We start from the raw sequence: 15696 nt of genomic DNA, 5'->3' as shown, positions 1-15696 counted from the left end.
AGGTCATTGACATTCTGGGGCTTTCACATTTCCATATAGAATCTTGTCTACAACAAAGTACTGTTGATTGATTTGAAACCCAGAACCTAAAATTCCACCTTATGAGAGTAATAGGTAAAGGCCTATTAGTGAGTGCATATACTAGGTATCATACACTCATGGCACATATTTAAAACCTAAAATACTGTATTGGAAATGAGATGAGACAAAGCTGTCATAAAGAGTCCTGAACACATCTTAAGGGAACATCTGTATCATATCCATTAATAGAGTTCAATGCCAATGACAAGATCCACAAAATGCATTAAGATGCTTGCAACTATAAGATACAGATGAAATTCTATTTTCAGTATGAAGTATTATGCTTAAAAAACTCAGTCACATTCACAAATGTAATCACTTAGCCTCTATTTACATATAAATAGCTAATTTTCTCTTGATCTTTTAACAAAATGCTCTTAACCACTCTGGAGAATTATTTGACATCTCAGTTTTCGTAACAAAAGCTTACAGGCACTGAGGGACTTTGTTTGGGAAGAGCTCTAACCATTCTAAAATGTCTCTTGAGATCTCTCTAGTGTGTTTCCTAGCAGTGGTGATTGAATAAAATGTTGCCCCAAGGAGACTGAACTGCAAGTGTTCCTTTAAAAACCAATGGAGCTGAAAATCGTTGTTGCTTACTTCGCCACATGCTTTTACCCTTCTTCAGCTAAGCTTGACTACAGCCATGTGTTTTATGTCCAACCCTCTTCTGCAAGTTCTTCAGCCTGAAAGCTTTCCAGTACAAAAAGCAGGAAAGAGCACTAACATTTGTCAGTACTCCCTCCATAGTCATTAAGCAGTCTAACTACATTAATAAATAAATAAAGTAACATTTACATTTCTATACCCTGCAAACATAAATAACATTTTAAATTAATCCCAGGTCCCCCTGCCAAAGCATTCAACCTAAATTCAGAGAGACCACTCATATTATGTAAAGTCACACCTGTGTACAGAACTGGAAAGTCAAACCCATGCCTTTGTCCTAGTATCCATGAGCTAGTCTTAGTGTATGAACAGACCCTTCCACATCAGAAACACACGAAGGAGAAAGGGCCCAGAGGTTTTTTACTACTTCCTTATTTCCTGTATTTTTGTATTATGTTACTATCAGTGACAAAAAAAAAAATCATTTATTCTGAGATAATACACACACAAGCACTTACAAATTTCTGTACACTGCTCACAACTGTCTTCAACCATCCCCTGCCAAAAATGCTCTATTTCCAAGCTACTTATCAGGCATCTTGACAGTAAGAAAGCCCCAAGAATATGCTACCACTACTTTCAGCTTGCTTCCTAATGAAGAAAAGACCTAAAAGTAAACTCATTATGTGTTAGTTCAGGGATCAGAAATAGATTGTTGAAGACTTTTAAAACATGTTACTTTATGGCTACATGAGCCAGGTACTGGCATCAAAGTCTATTTTGTAAATCCATATAAAGAAATGTATACAAATCCACATATATATATACACACACACACATCTACCTATCTGTCTATCTGTCTATGTTTTTAGAAGTCCATCTTGGGTTCATGGCTCCTTTGCACTTTAAAACTTCATGTTCAGATCACATTATCTTTGAACAGTAAAAAGACTTTAAAATAGAAGTTCTCCTTTTGAGAATTTTCAGGACTTCCTACATAAATTGATCATACAAAACTAGATTAAAAGAGATCGAATGCACAGTTCTAGCAATCTGTAAGCTAAAGAGACTACTAAGCATTTAGACTGCAGAGCAACAAGTGTTCTGAAACTCAAAGGTATACATAAAGTATGTACACACTGCTCTAATATAAGAAAAATCTTCCCTGGTTTCAGTGTTGCAGTTAAAATAAAAGGTTAATCACAACTTAAAAGACTGAAACTGTGAATCATGATCTCTTTTATTTCAAACAATTACTAGTCACCAGAAAGTATACAAGTATCTTTCATTGTACAAAATCCCACACAAAGATCTGTGTTTTAGTGGTGTCCTTCCAGATGACAGATAAATCACAAGAAATCAGGCAGAGGCGGGTTTCTGTTCACCAAAACCTAGATTCCTTGTGGTAAGTGCCACATGAATTAGTTTTGTAAAAATTTACATGTAAATCTCATGCAGGTTGGGCATGTAGGGGGGAAGTTTCAAGAGTGACAACATACATAGAGCTAGCAACTCTTGTTGATCCTTGGCCTGCCAATACCTCAAGATGAAGGGCATAATCTAGGTCTAAGTTATGACAGTTGTTTCCCAAATAAAACCTTGAAATATTCTGAGAAGTTACCACCATTCTGTTTTTCCTCCTCTATCCCAGTATTTCAAATACTGTCTTTAGTGCTTCTGACTGAAGTAGAAGATCCTGAGGTGATAAAGTATCTACTAGATCTACTTCCCCTTGAAATTAGGAACAAGACAGGTCATAGTGGACCTCTTCCTGCTCTAGAAGTCAGTGTCAACAATTATGAACCACATTAAAACCATTTAGCCTGGCTGTAGGGAGACAGAGCAAAAGAAAGAGACAGATCTCAGAAACTCACACATAATAGGAGGTGACGAGGTAGCAGAACCTTTAAAAGACTCACCACCAACCTCCAGAGACCACTGGCCTAGTTTTTAAAAGTCTACAAATACTCCTGGTGACCTAGCCACTGTCAGAAGAAGGGAAAGGGTTGACTTGTTAGTCCATAGGGAATGTGACATTACCTACATGAACACACAGCTAGAAAAGGGCAAATTTGTAATGGGGCCCTCTCTGTGCCCAAATCACAAATCATTCAACACCATGTTTAGTTAATCAATCAAGAAGAATCTCTAAATAAAGACCATTACTTACCGGAAAGTTTTGACAAGATTTTTTAGGTCTGTGTAAACATCTCCTAGAGTAATCTGAAGAGGGCCCAAAACTGCAGGTAATCTAAAAGGCAAAAGACACTAGTCAATATACATTTTCCTCTCTCTCATTTCTTCTCAAATAGGACTTCCACCAAAGCTCACAGAAGTTAATAGAAAAAGAGATCCACTACCGTGCAGCAGGTCAGGCCTTTAGCTTACAGTTCAGATTCCTGAAATGTACTTGTGTTTGGGCTACACCTTCATTTTACAACTCCTTTTTAAAAATAAGAAGCTGTAGTTCAGTGTGAGCGTGAAAAAAGAAAATAAATACAGTTTCACATGCATACTCTTTATTAACTTCACTTTTCAGTTCTGGTGAGATGTTCTTACTGAAAAATCAAAGTGTTTACTTCATGAGGATTAGAACTCCATGTTTGAAATATTTGTATTTCCTTGTTTCAAACTATAACAATAGAAAAGAAAACTACATGGCTGAATGAGGTTTGCAGAGAATCTATCTGCTAACCTTGGAATCACAGAGATGCAACAGAAATAACATTCCATTGTAAATCTGATCACTGGAATTAAAACTATGGTAGAGGAATGAGAAAATTTCAAAAGAAAGAAAAAGATTGTCTCCCAGCTTGAGTGTGTGTAAAATCTGACAAAGCACACAAACTGCACATACTGTTAGTGTCCCCAAATGCTGGAAATTACACACTGGTTTTCATATACAGGATGAAACTTTTGCCTCTACTGACTTAACAGTTAATATCCTCTTGCATTTGAACATCCAGTTATTTATATTTATGTGCATATATGCACAAGGTGCATACTGACAGAAGTATCAGGATTCCCATTTTCCTTTACGTTACTGCATGTGTTGCAAAAACTGAACACATAAAACTTAAAATAAGCAACTAAAGAAGGGGACAGTCAAGAATAAAATCTTTGAAGAAGCTAAGAAAAAAACCCCTCACAAATCCACATTCTTTCTTATTCTCTCTTCATGGAGTACCAGACTTTTAAATTCAACACAAATTTTGCTAGATCCCGAGAATGACTGATAAATCTGTGGAAAAATAGAAGGTGCATAGAAACTGCTTCACTGTGTATTAGTAGTCCTTGGACATTGTAACGTTGATAGATCAAAGATACCTTTCTCACAGCATGGTTTGACTCCATGTTTGCAGCTTGTTCACACTTGTTGCAGGTAGAGAGAAAAAGAATTGAGCTTTTTGGGGGGAGTTTTGGTTGTAGGGGTTTGGTCTTAGTTGGGAAAAAAAAAAAAAAAAAAGAAGCTTCTGCAAAATCAAGTTTGGCAGTCTAACAAAACCTACAACCACAGAAAAGCAAAACTCCACTAACAAACCCACCCCAGACATGCCTTTCAAACACTCACCTGCATTGCCTTGAAAATGGCTGAGGTCCTCTCAATGCTGACAATTCAATAATTTTAGCAGCTACAGCAGTGATGCCTTAATCTCTGTTTTTTGGGACTCCAAATCCCTTTTATGTATGTGAAAAAGGTCCGGTGTTGGAAAGTTTTAAGATTCAACCCTGAGGGCCTTTAATGGTTGTAGCTAGCAGCACGCTGATACCAAACATGGACTAGAAATTCTTCCAGTAAGACTTTTGCTTAGATTAAGAGGTTTGAAAACACTCCTTCCTCCTGTGTAGGTTCATTTACCAGTAATAGCATAATTGCTGTACAGGACAAGTATTTCAAATTTTTGCACTTCTCCCAGTCAACTTCAAGTTTTTCTGATTAGACTTGGTCAGTGGTACATACAGCTATTGAAATACTTCATATTTTATGTCATTCAGAATCTGATTTTCAACAAGTTACAAGAATCTAAATAGTTTAGATTCTTTCCAAAATTATGATGAATAAGCACAGCTTCAGCTTGACCTCTACCAAAGTAAAGAATACTTACGCTTTTCTCAGTCTTTCAAGAACAATTCGCTTTCTAATCTGCATTTGTGCATTTGAATCAACAAGTGGAAAGGTGAGATCTTCCTGTTGATCATCCTGTATTAGACAAAAAACTTTTAGCAGCTATAACCTTTCATTAAAATCAATGCATCCAAGTAGTCACAGCTTATCCATAAACGTTTAAACACATGAAAGCTCATCTCTCCAATAGAATAAAACCAATGTGACCAATCTGAGAAGAGGAGGCTCAGGGGAGACCTTATTGCTGTTTACAGCTGCCTGACGGGAGGCTGTAGCCAGGTGGGGGTTGGTCTCTTCTCCCAGGCAACCAGTGACAGAAGGAGAAGACATTGTCTCAAGCTGTGCCAGGGGAGGTTTAGGCTGGACGTTAGGAAGAAATTCTTCACAGAAAAAGTGATTTGCCATTGGAATGGGCCGCCTGGGGAGGTGGTAGAGTCACTGTCCCTGGAAGTGTTTAAAATAAGACTGGATGAGGCACTTAGTGCCATGGTTTAGTTGACTAGATGGTGTTGGATGATAGGTTGGACTTGATGATCTTGAAGGTCTTTTCCAACGTGGTTAATCCTGTGATTCTATGATTTAGTAACTTTTTAATGGACAGAAGCTTGCTTAATCTCATCCTACATAGAGTGTACAGCTAACCTACCTTTTTCCTTCCCTGTTAGATACTTACACTTATGATGACAGAACCAAAGAGCATGCAATAGTTCTTTGAAAGCAGGCTTTATACAGCCCTGACACTATTACACTGGACACTTACTTTGTCTTTAATAGGCTGTTCCTCTGCATGTGCATGTGTTGCTGCCTCTTCGGCCAAGATGCACTTTCCTTTATAGAACTCTTTTACTCTGAGTTCTAGGAACTTGGTCTCTTCTTTTAACTTTTCATAACTAGGCACAGACTTAACTACATCACCTGGGCCTGTGAAAGGTAAGGAATAGTTCAAACTATTTTCAGACTGCTGTGTAGCAACAGTGTTACGATCATCAGCGGTATCTAAGTCATCCTCATCAAGTTCTTCGCTCTCGGGGTTGGCAGACGATAGGTGCTCCAATGAACAGAAAGTGTAGTTTGGGCCATAAAGAAATTTTAAAGTTTCCTCAGTTCTCCATTCTGTAAGTGTTTGCTTAAGTATTTCTAATAAACTGCCTTTGGAATCAACTGGATGCCCTGAGCCCTGAGGGTTTTTATGTTCTTTTGAGTTAGCTAGTATTCTTTTAAGATGTTCTGCCCCTCTTTTGCTTACACCTAGAAAAACTACAGGTGAATCCCAGGTATTTTCATAGTTTTCTGAAGCGCTCGATTTCTCTAGAGTTGTTGTTTTTGAAGGTGGTGTACTTATTTTGTTATGAACAGAGCAAGAATGCCTTTCTTCCTGAGCATCTATATTACAATTAGATAGCTGTTCAGTAGCTTTTACGACATCTGGGTCTTCAGTAGTAGGGCTTGAACAGACCTTCTGAGCATGCTTCTTGAGGACGGTGTTTCTGTGCAACGGCTGTGCAAAATTAGCTGCATTTGACTGTCGTGGTAGGACAGAAGAAACGAATTCTTGTTCAGTATCGCTGCTGCTGTCACTGGCTGTGTCATGAGAACCAGATTTACATGGATTTGAAGATATCCTAGGGTTTTCAATGTCAGATACTTTAATTACTTCATCACGTAGTTTGACCTCATCTCCAGACTGTCCACTGTAACAAATCATAAGCCATCAATGACATAAGACATGGGTATCATCTGCAATAGTTTCTCATTCTCACGTAAGAAAGAAATATTTCACTCTTATAGTAGAAGTGTACTTTTTTGCCTTAAGAATCAGAGCTGCTGTTCTAAAATCCTTCTTGAACTCAGAGAATTGCAATGTTCTGTAACCAAGACAAGTATAGACAATAAATTAAGATAGGCATCTTGACATATATAGGAATCAAGTACCCTAAAATCAGGGAGACAGCAGAGCTGGTTTTAGTGCATGTAAGTTTGCCACCTAATGGCCATGTGTTGCAAAAGAAAACAAACAAAAACACAGCAAGGTACACAGAGATGATAGAGTATTATGATTTCACCTTAGCTGACATAGGTGTTTAGATTAAGAAGTACAAAAGCTTTCATCACATATAATTGGTGCCCTTTTCTTTATAAATAATAGATGGTACAAAATATGAAAAGTACAAACAGTGTATTTGTTTCAGATTTCAACAGGCTCAATTAGGACATACAAACCAAGTGCAGCTGTACACTAAATCATACAGATCAAATATGCTGGTTTAGATTCACAAAGGAAGAAGTCAAACAAGACAATCCTTTATGTAGGTTCTAATAAGGTCTTTTCTATAACACAGGAAATCAAAGATTCCCCTTTAATCTGATAGGATGCTAATAATTCTGTGAGCGCATATAACAAAAAAAACACTGTTCAGCATACCTCTGTCCCTCCTTCAGCAACTCTATGTCTGGTGGTCTGCAAAAAAAGGACAAAGAATGAAGATTTTCCTGCTAAATCAATGCTCAGTACGTAAAATATATAGTTGAAGATGGAAGAGATGACCGAGGATCTTGTAGACCAACACCCTCTGTTCAAATCAGGGTTAGCGAGGGCAGGGTTATGCATACATGCTCACAGAACATGACTCGTATGCCTGCAGCATGATGCTGTTATGAGGAACAACATTTAACAGAATCATCAAACCACACAAATGATAGTCAGGGAGGACCTCTGAAGTCCTTAATCTCACCTGCTTTTAATGCAGTTCTCACCATTGCTAGATTAGTTCAGCCACAAATCTGTGAAGTTTAAATCTTGAAATCTCCATCTTAGGAGGCTTTCAAAACATTGTTGAGCACCCTGTTTCATTCCACCATAACTTTAGTGCAGTTATTTTTCCAATGTCCAACCTGAACCATCCATGTAATAATTTGTGATCATCACTCTTTGTTAAGTTTTGTGCTATCAACAAAGAATTGTTTGGCTCTAATTTTTGTAACTTTGTTTTCAAGTAGTCGTAAACTGTTTTCAGATAGTCCTTTGGTCTCCTCTTCCACAAATTAAACATGTCATAGGTCACAAAGTTACCACAGTAAAAATACTCCTGGACCCTTTGTAGGAAAATGCTCAAAATCGATAAAATAACGATAATTTAAAAGTTCAGGATCTCTTAGTCAAAAATCAGGCTGTAAAGATTTTAAGAAACATTACTAAATAAATTCCGATAGGTTTCTTTCTGATGGATTTCTTTCCAAATCTCTACTTGCAACAAATCTGCTTCAATTAACAGCTATTCATTTTATCAATCCTATTCCTTTTATCCAACACTGAATGTTGAAATTCTCGCCCATGTGTTCTATGAATGAAAGAAAACCTTTTAGGAATGCACTGAAGTGAATGCACTAACACCTCTCAAGCAGTATATATAAAACCTCACAGGTTTACTAAGGGGAAAGCTGTACCACTCATATAAATTAATTGAGTCTGGAAACTAGATCGACTCCACATAACTCTTCTTCAGAGTTTTTCTGTCAAAAGAAATTCTATCCTAATGTGTAAACCTGCACCAGTGTGTGTATGTGTATATGGTTGTGCAAACAGATACACCTAGCCATGGGGTTTTGTCTGCTTGTTTGGTTTTGATACATATCACACCACCACGCATGCTCTGTTAGGCGTATCAGAGCTATACACTTTTAGTGTTAAGAATAAAGGGAGATTTTAGGACTAATTTCTTTAAAAACAGCAAAACAATAGCACCAAAATACTGGCAAACTCTTTAAACATTTAATGAAGAGACTAGTTTTACCTACTAGAATCTCTCAGATCAGATTAGGCTGCTCTAAACCTCTTGTCCCATTCATGAGATATTTCATATGACTGACCTGAAATGTGAAAATGAGCTCACATGTATAAATTTCAGCTAGTTTCTTTTGTTGAAAACCAGAAGACTATGAAAAGCAGTGTCTGGGAAAATGGAAGCTGAATAAATTCAGCTGAACAGTCTCCACATATTTCTTGTTCAACAGTGACACCCATTGGCTCAACTTATTAGTTGCAAGCCTAAAATAGGACATGGGACTACATTCCACTGTTCCAAAATACATATTGCAGTAACAAGAAATGGGTGACTGGAAACATAGACAGGAGAACTTCCTCATGTTATCATCTACTTTCAGGTGCAAGCATTCTGTCTAACCTTAAGTCCACTGCCAAGTGCGTGCTAAAATTAGAAAATCTCCTGTAACAGGATAAGACAAATTTATCCTCTAGATTGTATGGTTTGTAAAAATCCAATCCTACTAAGTACACTTCAAAGTTAGTAGGAGTTGACTATTATTTCTGACTAGTCTGCCCTCCACAGTAGCATGCTCATGCCTACTAAGTAGTCATGAGTTGTACCAAGGCATGCCAATTATTGTAATCGACATGGCAACAACTTGCTTAAAATGAACACCATGCTAAGCTAATATGGTAGTATCAGCTAACTCTGCTTCACCTGAACCACTTTGATGTACTGCAGCTAATTTATTAGCATGGCAGCTTGGATAGAGAAAATAATATTCATAAAATGAATAATGAATGTGTATTATACTTACTTTTCTTCTTCTCGCATCCATACTGGACTTGTGGAAATCTGAGCTGCAAAATATTTAGATGCTCTATAGCAAAAGTTACTGCAAAAGCACTGGAAGAAAGAGAGAAAACAATAGAAATATGACTAAAGACAACTTGAATACTCATGAAAAGGTACAAAAGTCATTGTTTTGTTGCCTGTAAAATTAAGTACCAATTCATATTTCTAAGCCTATGACCAGGTTTCTAATTCACCTGAGAAACCATACCTATTCAATTCCATTCCCCGTAAGTTATTTCTACCTGTTTCTCCCCACCACCCTTTTCTGCATTTTGCACTTTTATTACATACTGAGAAGTAAACTGGTGTTGGATTCTATGTAACAATAACTAAAAAAGCCTGGAAAACTGTTTGAAGAGCAATCTCTAACCCAACAAGATGGTGATACAGTTCAAAGGACATACAATAAAATTCAGGTGTTCGATAATGAAGAATTTGGTTAGCAATAGTACTTAGATATTTTGCAATACTCAGAACAATGCATAAAATTTTGCAGCATTTTTGAAAAATTAATTTGAATACTTGCATCAGGGAACAAGAGAAAACATCCCATTTCTTCACAGAGTCTTGCCTGGTATCTTGAGAAAAGATTTTCCACAGTTTTGTGTATCCCAAAGTTGTAACCAGTGGAAAGGAATTGTACGCTAGCAACACTGAAGAAAATTTTTCTGGAACTAGAAATATTTATCCTAGAATTTAGTGTCTAAGCACCTGTGGATAATTCCATACCCTGTGAGCAGGCAAAGAAGACTTTTACACAACCACATGCATGAATATGCTTCAAAAAAGGAATAGACTTTGTGAGGACATGGTTTTATCTTGAAAGATCCTCTAATAAAGAAGTCTAAAGGCAGACACACTAAGGAATGCACTAGATATAACTTGGGACTGCACTACTGCAAACTTAAGTGAATGAGAAGGATGTTCACTTTGACCCTATTGAAGCTTACTGACTATAGTGGAACAAAAAGAGAACACTTCTTCACAGATGTCTCTACCACACCAGTTGTATCATACGAACTGCTATCTAAGTAACACTTTATCTGTAAAGTTTAGAAAAGAAATTAAGTGAGGTTTTGTCTTCCCAAATAGAGCAGCTAGAAAGTGAAATGCATAAAAAAAAATTCGTATTCTAACAGCTCATGAAAACTATTTTTTTAAGAACTAAACATAGTGTCTCTGAATTGAGCCACTCTATGAATGCTGTTACAAAATGCATTTCTGACTTTGTGACAATCTTAAACAAGTTTTAGAAATAGATTTGTTACCATACCTTTCTTTCGGTGATATCGTAAACTCTGTTTGTTTTTGTTGAAATTCTGTACTTCTGTTTTGGCACCTAAAACAATATGCTTTCATCAGCAAGACTGTTATTTCCATCATGATATCACAGAAAACCTCATTCTTGGCATGTTCTACCCAAATTGGATGCCACACTACCACATTTTCTCTCAATTCTTTTGATACTGTATGTGCTTAGATGCAATTTATCTTTAAACATTTACATCTCACTACCAGACAAGTTCTTATCTACAAAAGCCAGTGCTGAACATAAAACAAGGTAGAAACTTTACTCATGTGTAAGCGTGGGGCAATTAAAGACAGGTCCTCTTTAATCCATATCTATTTATATGCACGAGAGACTGCACTGTCAGAGACCCCTATCACTACCCAGACAAACCCAGTGACCTTCTGTGGAGACATAGGAAGTATATTCTTTTTATTCTTTTTCAGATAATCAGGTGTACCACAGTTGGTTTTATACAACAGGCTATCTAACTGAGTTCTGTTTACACACTATACCTGACTATGACTTTGACACAGGGAACTTACATTTTTAGAGCAGATATATACACATTCACATAGTAATATACCTGAATGAATTAATTTTTCACTTCAATCCTTCTCATAGAGATATGCAGTTACACTGAAGAAGGAACAAAATCAGAAAATTTCTGCATTCATAAAGGAAGGCCTCAAAGCCACACCTCATTTACCTTTATTACTGCCAAAGTAGATGCCAGCTGATTCTGTCATATGGTAATGGTTGTCAATGGATCAAATGTTACCTTTTACTTCAGAAGGAGTACACTGAAATAGAGATGAAACCTGGCCCACTACTTGACAGTATTTTAACCTATGTTTAAAGTTGTAAGCTTAAAATTAAAAAGAAAATGCAAGAGAATAAAAACTGTGAAGAAATTGTTATGATAACAGGATTAATAAAAAATAACTTACATTTTCCAGCTTATTTTGACATAGAGGATAACCACATAGTTTGATGATAGACCGTTCATCAACGATATCTTTGTAGTGTGCTGGAGTAATACATTTTCCCTAAAGTGATAAGGAAATAGTTCAACAGCAAATACTGGAAAATCTGTCACTTCTACTCAACATCTCATAAACAAAAAATATTTTAAATTTTATAACTCTTATCTAGTAAGTTTAATAAACAACCTTTAGAACCTGCATAGTAAAAATGGTAAAAGGGTAAAAAAAGAAAGAAGAAAGACTTCTCTTTCCATATACAAGAGCTTCATAAACATACACAGTCTTGCAAAACTAGGGCATGTTTTCACTGCAGAACCCTTGAAAATGGCCATCATCATCAGAGCTGATAAGAGAGGCAATAAATGGTTTCTCTACTTTAAACTGAGGCAAAATGTTCCAAGAACTTAAAAAAAAAAAAAAAAAAAAAAAAGAGTTGAACACTAAGACACAAATAGTACTAAAAACTTGCAACACCTACAGAATTCAGAAGGAACTCTTCAGTAATGTTCTCTTCCAGGAGCTGTTCAACAATATACAATGCTTTCTTCTCACATTCAATTTTCTTTCTTATAGCAGACTCCAGAGCTGCTCTCCTGTAACAGAACAGACACTGAATGAGAAGAGGGCAGATTTGCATAAACCATTCTTCAATCCTATCTTTATCTTTCTTCTCAAATACACTAGTTTACGTTTTTCTGCATTACATCATGTTGGCCAAACAAAGCAACACATAACAGGACTAGTAATACTGCAATAAACACAAACGAGTTTCCAACCTTGGTTTGCTTTATTTCCACTCTGGTCAGGAAAAGTATTTACTGTTATTGCATTGTAATACTTCCATATAAGGTTACATAAGTCTTCTTGCAAGAGAGAGAAACCCAGAACTAGCAGGACAAAGAGCCATGAATTTATGTTTTATTGCCAGGAGAATGGTAAGAAAGAAGGGCTGCAACAAGACTGAGTGTGAGGGTACAAGGTATTGGAAGGAATAAATCAAACAAATTTCACTACAGTAGATTTCCTGAGTGTTCCCAAGTCTTGACACTATTTTATTGTCAGAAAATATCCAGAGAACAACCACCTAGGTGTCTTCAATCTCTATTTGGCAGCTTTTCTCATAGACATTGTTAATGCACAGTCATTGTGCTGTCTTAACCGATAAAGGTTTATACTATTCACTTGGAAGTAGAGCTCTGCTACAGAATGAAATTAATATTCAAGCAATTGTCCATGGCAGAAACTGGCTTTCCTTTCAAAGTTTGGGTTTTAAAGTGAATACAGGAAAATGGCAGGTATGCAAAGAAATTCAGACAGAAGAAAACAAGAACTACAGAGTAAGGAAATACAACTCGGAGATTAGATTCATAATATTATTGAGTTTACCTCATAGGTAAACTCTAGAAAAGTGGGTTAGATGAATGGACCACAAGGTGGATTCATAACTGGCTCAACAACAGAGTTCAGAGAACTGTGATCAGTGGTGCAGTCCAGTTGGAAGCCTGCGGCCAGTGGTGTTCCCCAGGGATCAGTACTGACTCCAGTTTCATTCAAGATCTTCATCAATGATCTGGATGAGGGGATTGAGTGTACCCTTAGCAAGTTTGCTAATGATATGAAAATGTCAGCACGGGGAGGGGTGCACTGAATAGGCCACAGAGCTGGGACAAGGTGAACCTCACCAAGTTCAGCAAGGACAAGTACAGAATCCTGCAACTGGGGAGGAACAACATCAGCCACCAGTACAGACTAGGGGTCATCCTGCTGGAAAGCAGCTCCATGGAGAAAGCCCTCTGAGTCCTAGCGGACAGCAAGTTCTCCATGGAACAGCAATGTGCCCTTGCAGCCAAGAGGGCTAATGGCATCCTGGGGTGCTTTAAAAAAAAATGTGCCAGCAGGTCTAGGGAGGTTCTCCTCCCCTTCTCCTTTTGCCCTGGTGAGAACAGATCTAGAATACTGTGTCCAAATTTGGGCTCCTCAATTCAAAAGATAGAGGGATCTGCTGGAGAGAGTCCAATGGAGAGCTATAAGGATGACTGTGGGACTTGAACATCTCTCCCATGAAGAAAGACTGGGAGACCTGGGGCTATTTAGTCTTGAGAGAAGGCTGAGAGGGAATCTTATCAATGTCTATAAATATCTGAGGGGTGGGTGTCAAGATGAAGGTGACAGTCTCTTTTTGGTGGTGGCCAGTGATAGGACAAGGAACAATAGGTGCAAGCTGTAACACAGGACCTTCCACCTCAACATAAGAAGGCACTTCTTTATGGTGTGGGTGACAGAGCACTGGAACAGCTTGCCCAGAGAGGTTGCAGACTCTCTGTCTCTGGAGACTTTCAAAACCTGCCTGGATGCATTCCTGTGCAGCTTGCCCTAGGTGATCCTGCTTTGGTAGGGCAGCTGGATTCAAATATCTCTGGAGGTCCCTTCCAACCCCTAGCATTCCGTGATTCATAAACTTTCAGCCTTCTATCCAAGGTACACATATGCATGTTGTTAGAAGTTACACGGCATCACTCCGAACAAGCCTGCATGATGTTCATGAAATTGATGCTAGCAATCCCCTGAGGTTAGTCATGCTACTCTGAGAAAGCAAAACCCACACAAAGCAGAGAATGCGATTTCAAAGCGAGGCAAAACAACCTGAATGCCACATATTGTTGGAAACTATACCTTTGAGCAGCATCTTCATTACTGGGTGCAGCTGAATGCTTATTCCCTAGATATGAAATATACAAACGTAGAAATACAGAAATTAGTGTACTTTCTTCCTTTAACAGTGGAAAACACTGGAACCTGGAAAATATTAAAGCTTCTAAACTATAAGCACAGTCAAGAGAACCACATATAAACTTGTTTTTGTCTGCTCACAGCAACTTCAATCAGGCAGTCACCATCCAGCAACTAGGTTAGACACACTTTTTATAAGGACAGATCCAGCTGCTTTCACACTCATTCCTCATGCTCTGTATAGTCAGAAGGCTTAAGGAAAAATAATTTTGACAGTATTTTTGATCCATTCACTTCTCCACTGGCTCTCCATCTCAGCCTTACCCCCGCACCCCACTGCTGATCAAAGCTATCCTTTCCAAGTGCCCCACCACTGATTTTTGCTCCAGGCAGGACTCCACGAGGCCTCGACACCGGCACCCTCACCAAAGAGCCGCTTTTGCCACGCTCCCTGCCTCCTAGTCGTCTTCACAGACTGCCCCTCCCGCCCTGACCAACACGAAGTACTCGAGCAGCCGCTCTCTCAAGACAAGGGCAACAGGGAGGGAAAATAAAGGGACTGTTATGCTTAAAACACCAGGATGCCGTTTCCAGATCAGCTGCACGATACCTATCAGGCACGACACTACAGAAACGGGGTGCCCTGTAGTCCCCGGCGCTGCTTGAGGCGACCGCGCGAGGAGCGGGTTGAAGCCGGCTCGGACGAGGTCCACCGAGCTCGTTGCGGAGCGCTCGCACCGCGGAGCTCCCGCATCACCGACCGCGGCAGTCCGACCGCGGCAGTCCCCCCACTGTCCCCCAGTACAGCGAGATGGGCGAATCAGCGAGACCGGCCAGCCGGAACGGGGAAAGCCTTAAGCGCCAGACAGGGGGGGACCGGCACACGAAGCCCGTAGCTTACCTGCGCGCCGCCGGCCAGGCTTCCCTTTTGCACCGCCGGGCTGCTTCCCGGCAGCCATCATTGTGGACTGTCTGCTCCCTCCTTCTGACCTCTCACCCGGGAGGCGGAGCCACCGCCGCGGCGTGGCCTGGGCCAGGAGACGGGTGAGAAGTGGCGGGGTGCTGTGGAGCAGAGGGGTACGGCTGGTCGGGGCTGAGGGGCTCCAGCGGTGGCTTGCTGAGGTGAGCAGGGGGTGGTCTCGTGTTTTTTCAGATGAGTCATGTGTTAAAGGCTTATGTTGACAGCTTTTTTTGTATGGACCTGCCTGTTGTACCCCACCCAGGGAAGGGACTGCGGTATGTGTTTATTGAAGAGGA

At 39.1% G+C, this 15696-nt stretch overlaps 1 protein-coding gene across 1 annotated transcript in view; it reads right to left on the bottom strand.

Annotated features, from left to right (window-relative positions):
• RPAP2 (RNA polymerase II associated protein 2) overlaps positions 1-15401 on the bottom strand; it is a 34230-nt gene extending 18829 nt beyond the window's left edge. Inside the window, exons 1-10 of the mRNA XM_054384260.1 lie at positions 15341-15401; positions 14383-14428; positions 12188-12302; positions 11674-11772; positions 10709-10774; positions 9398-9486; positions 7239-7274; positions 5577-6507; positions 4797-4891; positions 2861-2941 (exon numbers count right to left, since the gene is read on the bottom strand). Of these exons, the coding sequence (XP_054240235.1) occupies positions 2861-2941; positions 4797-4891; positions 5577-6507; positions 7239-7274; positions 9398-9486; positions 10709-10774; positions 11674-11772; positions 12188-12302; positions 14383-14428; positions 15341-15401 (1619 nt within the window). The remainder of the gene's footprint in view (positions 1-2860; positions 2942-4796; positions 4892-5576; positions 6508-7238; positions 7275-9397; positions 9487-10708; positions 10775-11673; positions 11773-12187; positions 12303-14382; positions 14429-15340) is intronic.
• Positions 15402-15696: the final 295 nt, after the last annotated feature.

Source organism: Indicator indicator, chromosome 10 (genome assembly GCF_027791375.1).
Source record: "Indicator indicator isolate 239-I01 chromosome 10, UM_Iind_1.1, whole genome shotgun sequence".
Lineage (NCBI taxonomy): Eukaryota > Metazoa > Chordata > Aves > Piciformes > Indicatoridae > Indicator > Indicator indicator.
The sequence above is the reverse complement of the archived record's forward strand: the minus strand, read 5'-3'. Positions and strand labels throughout refer to the sequence as shown.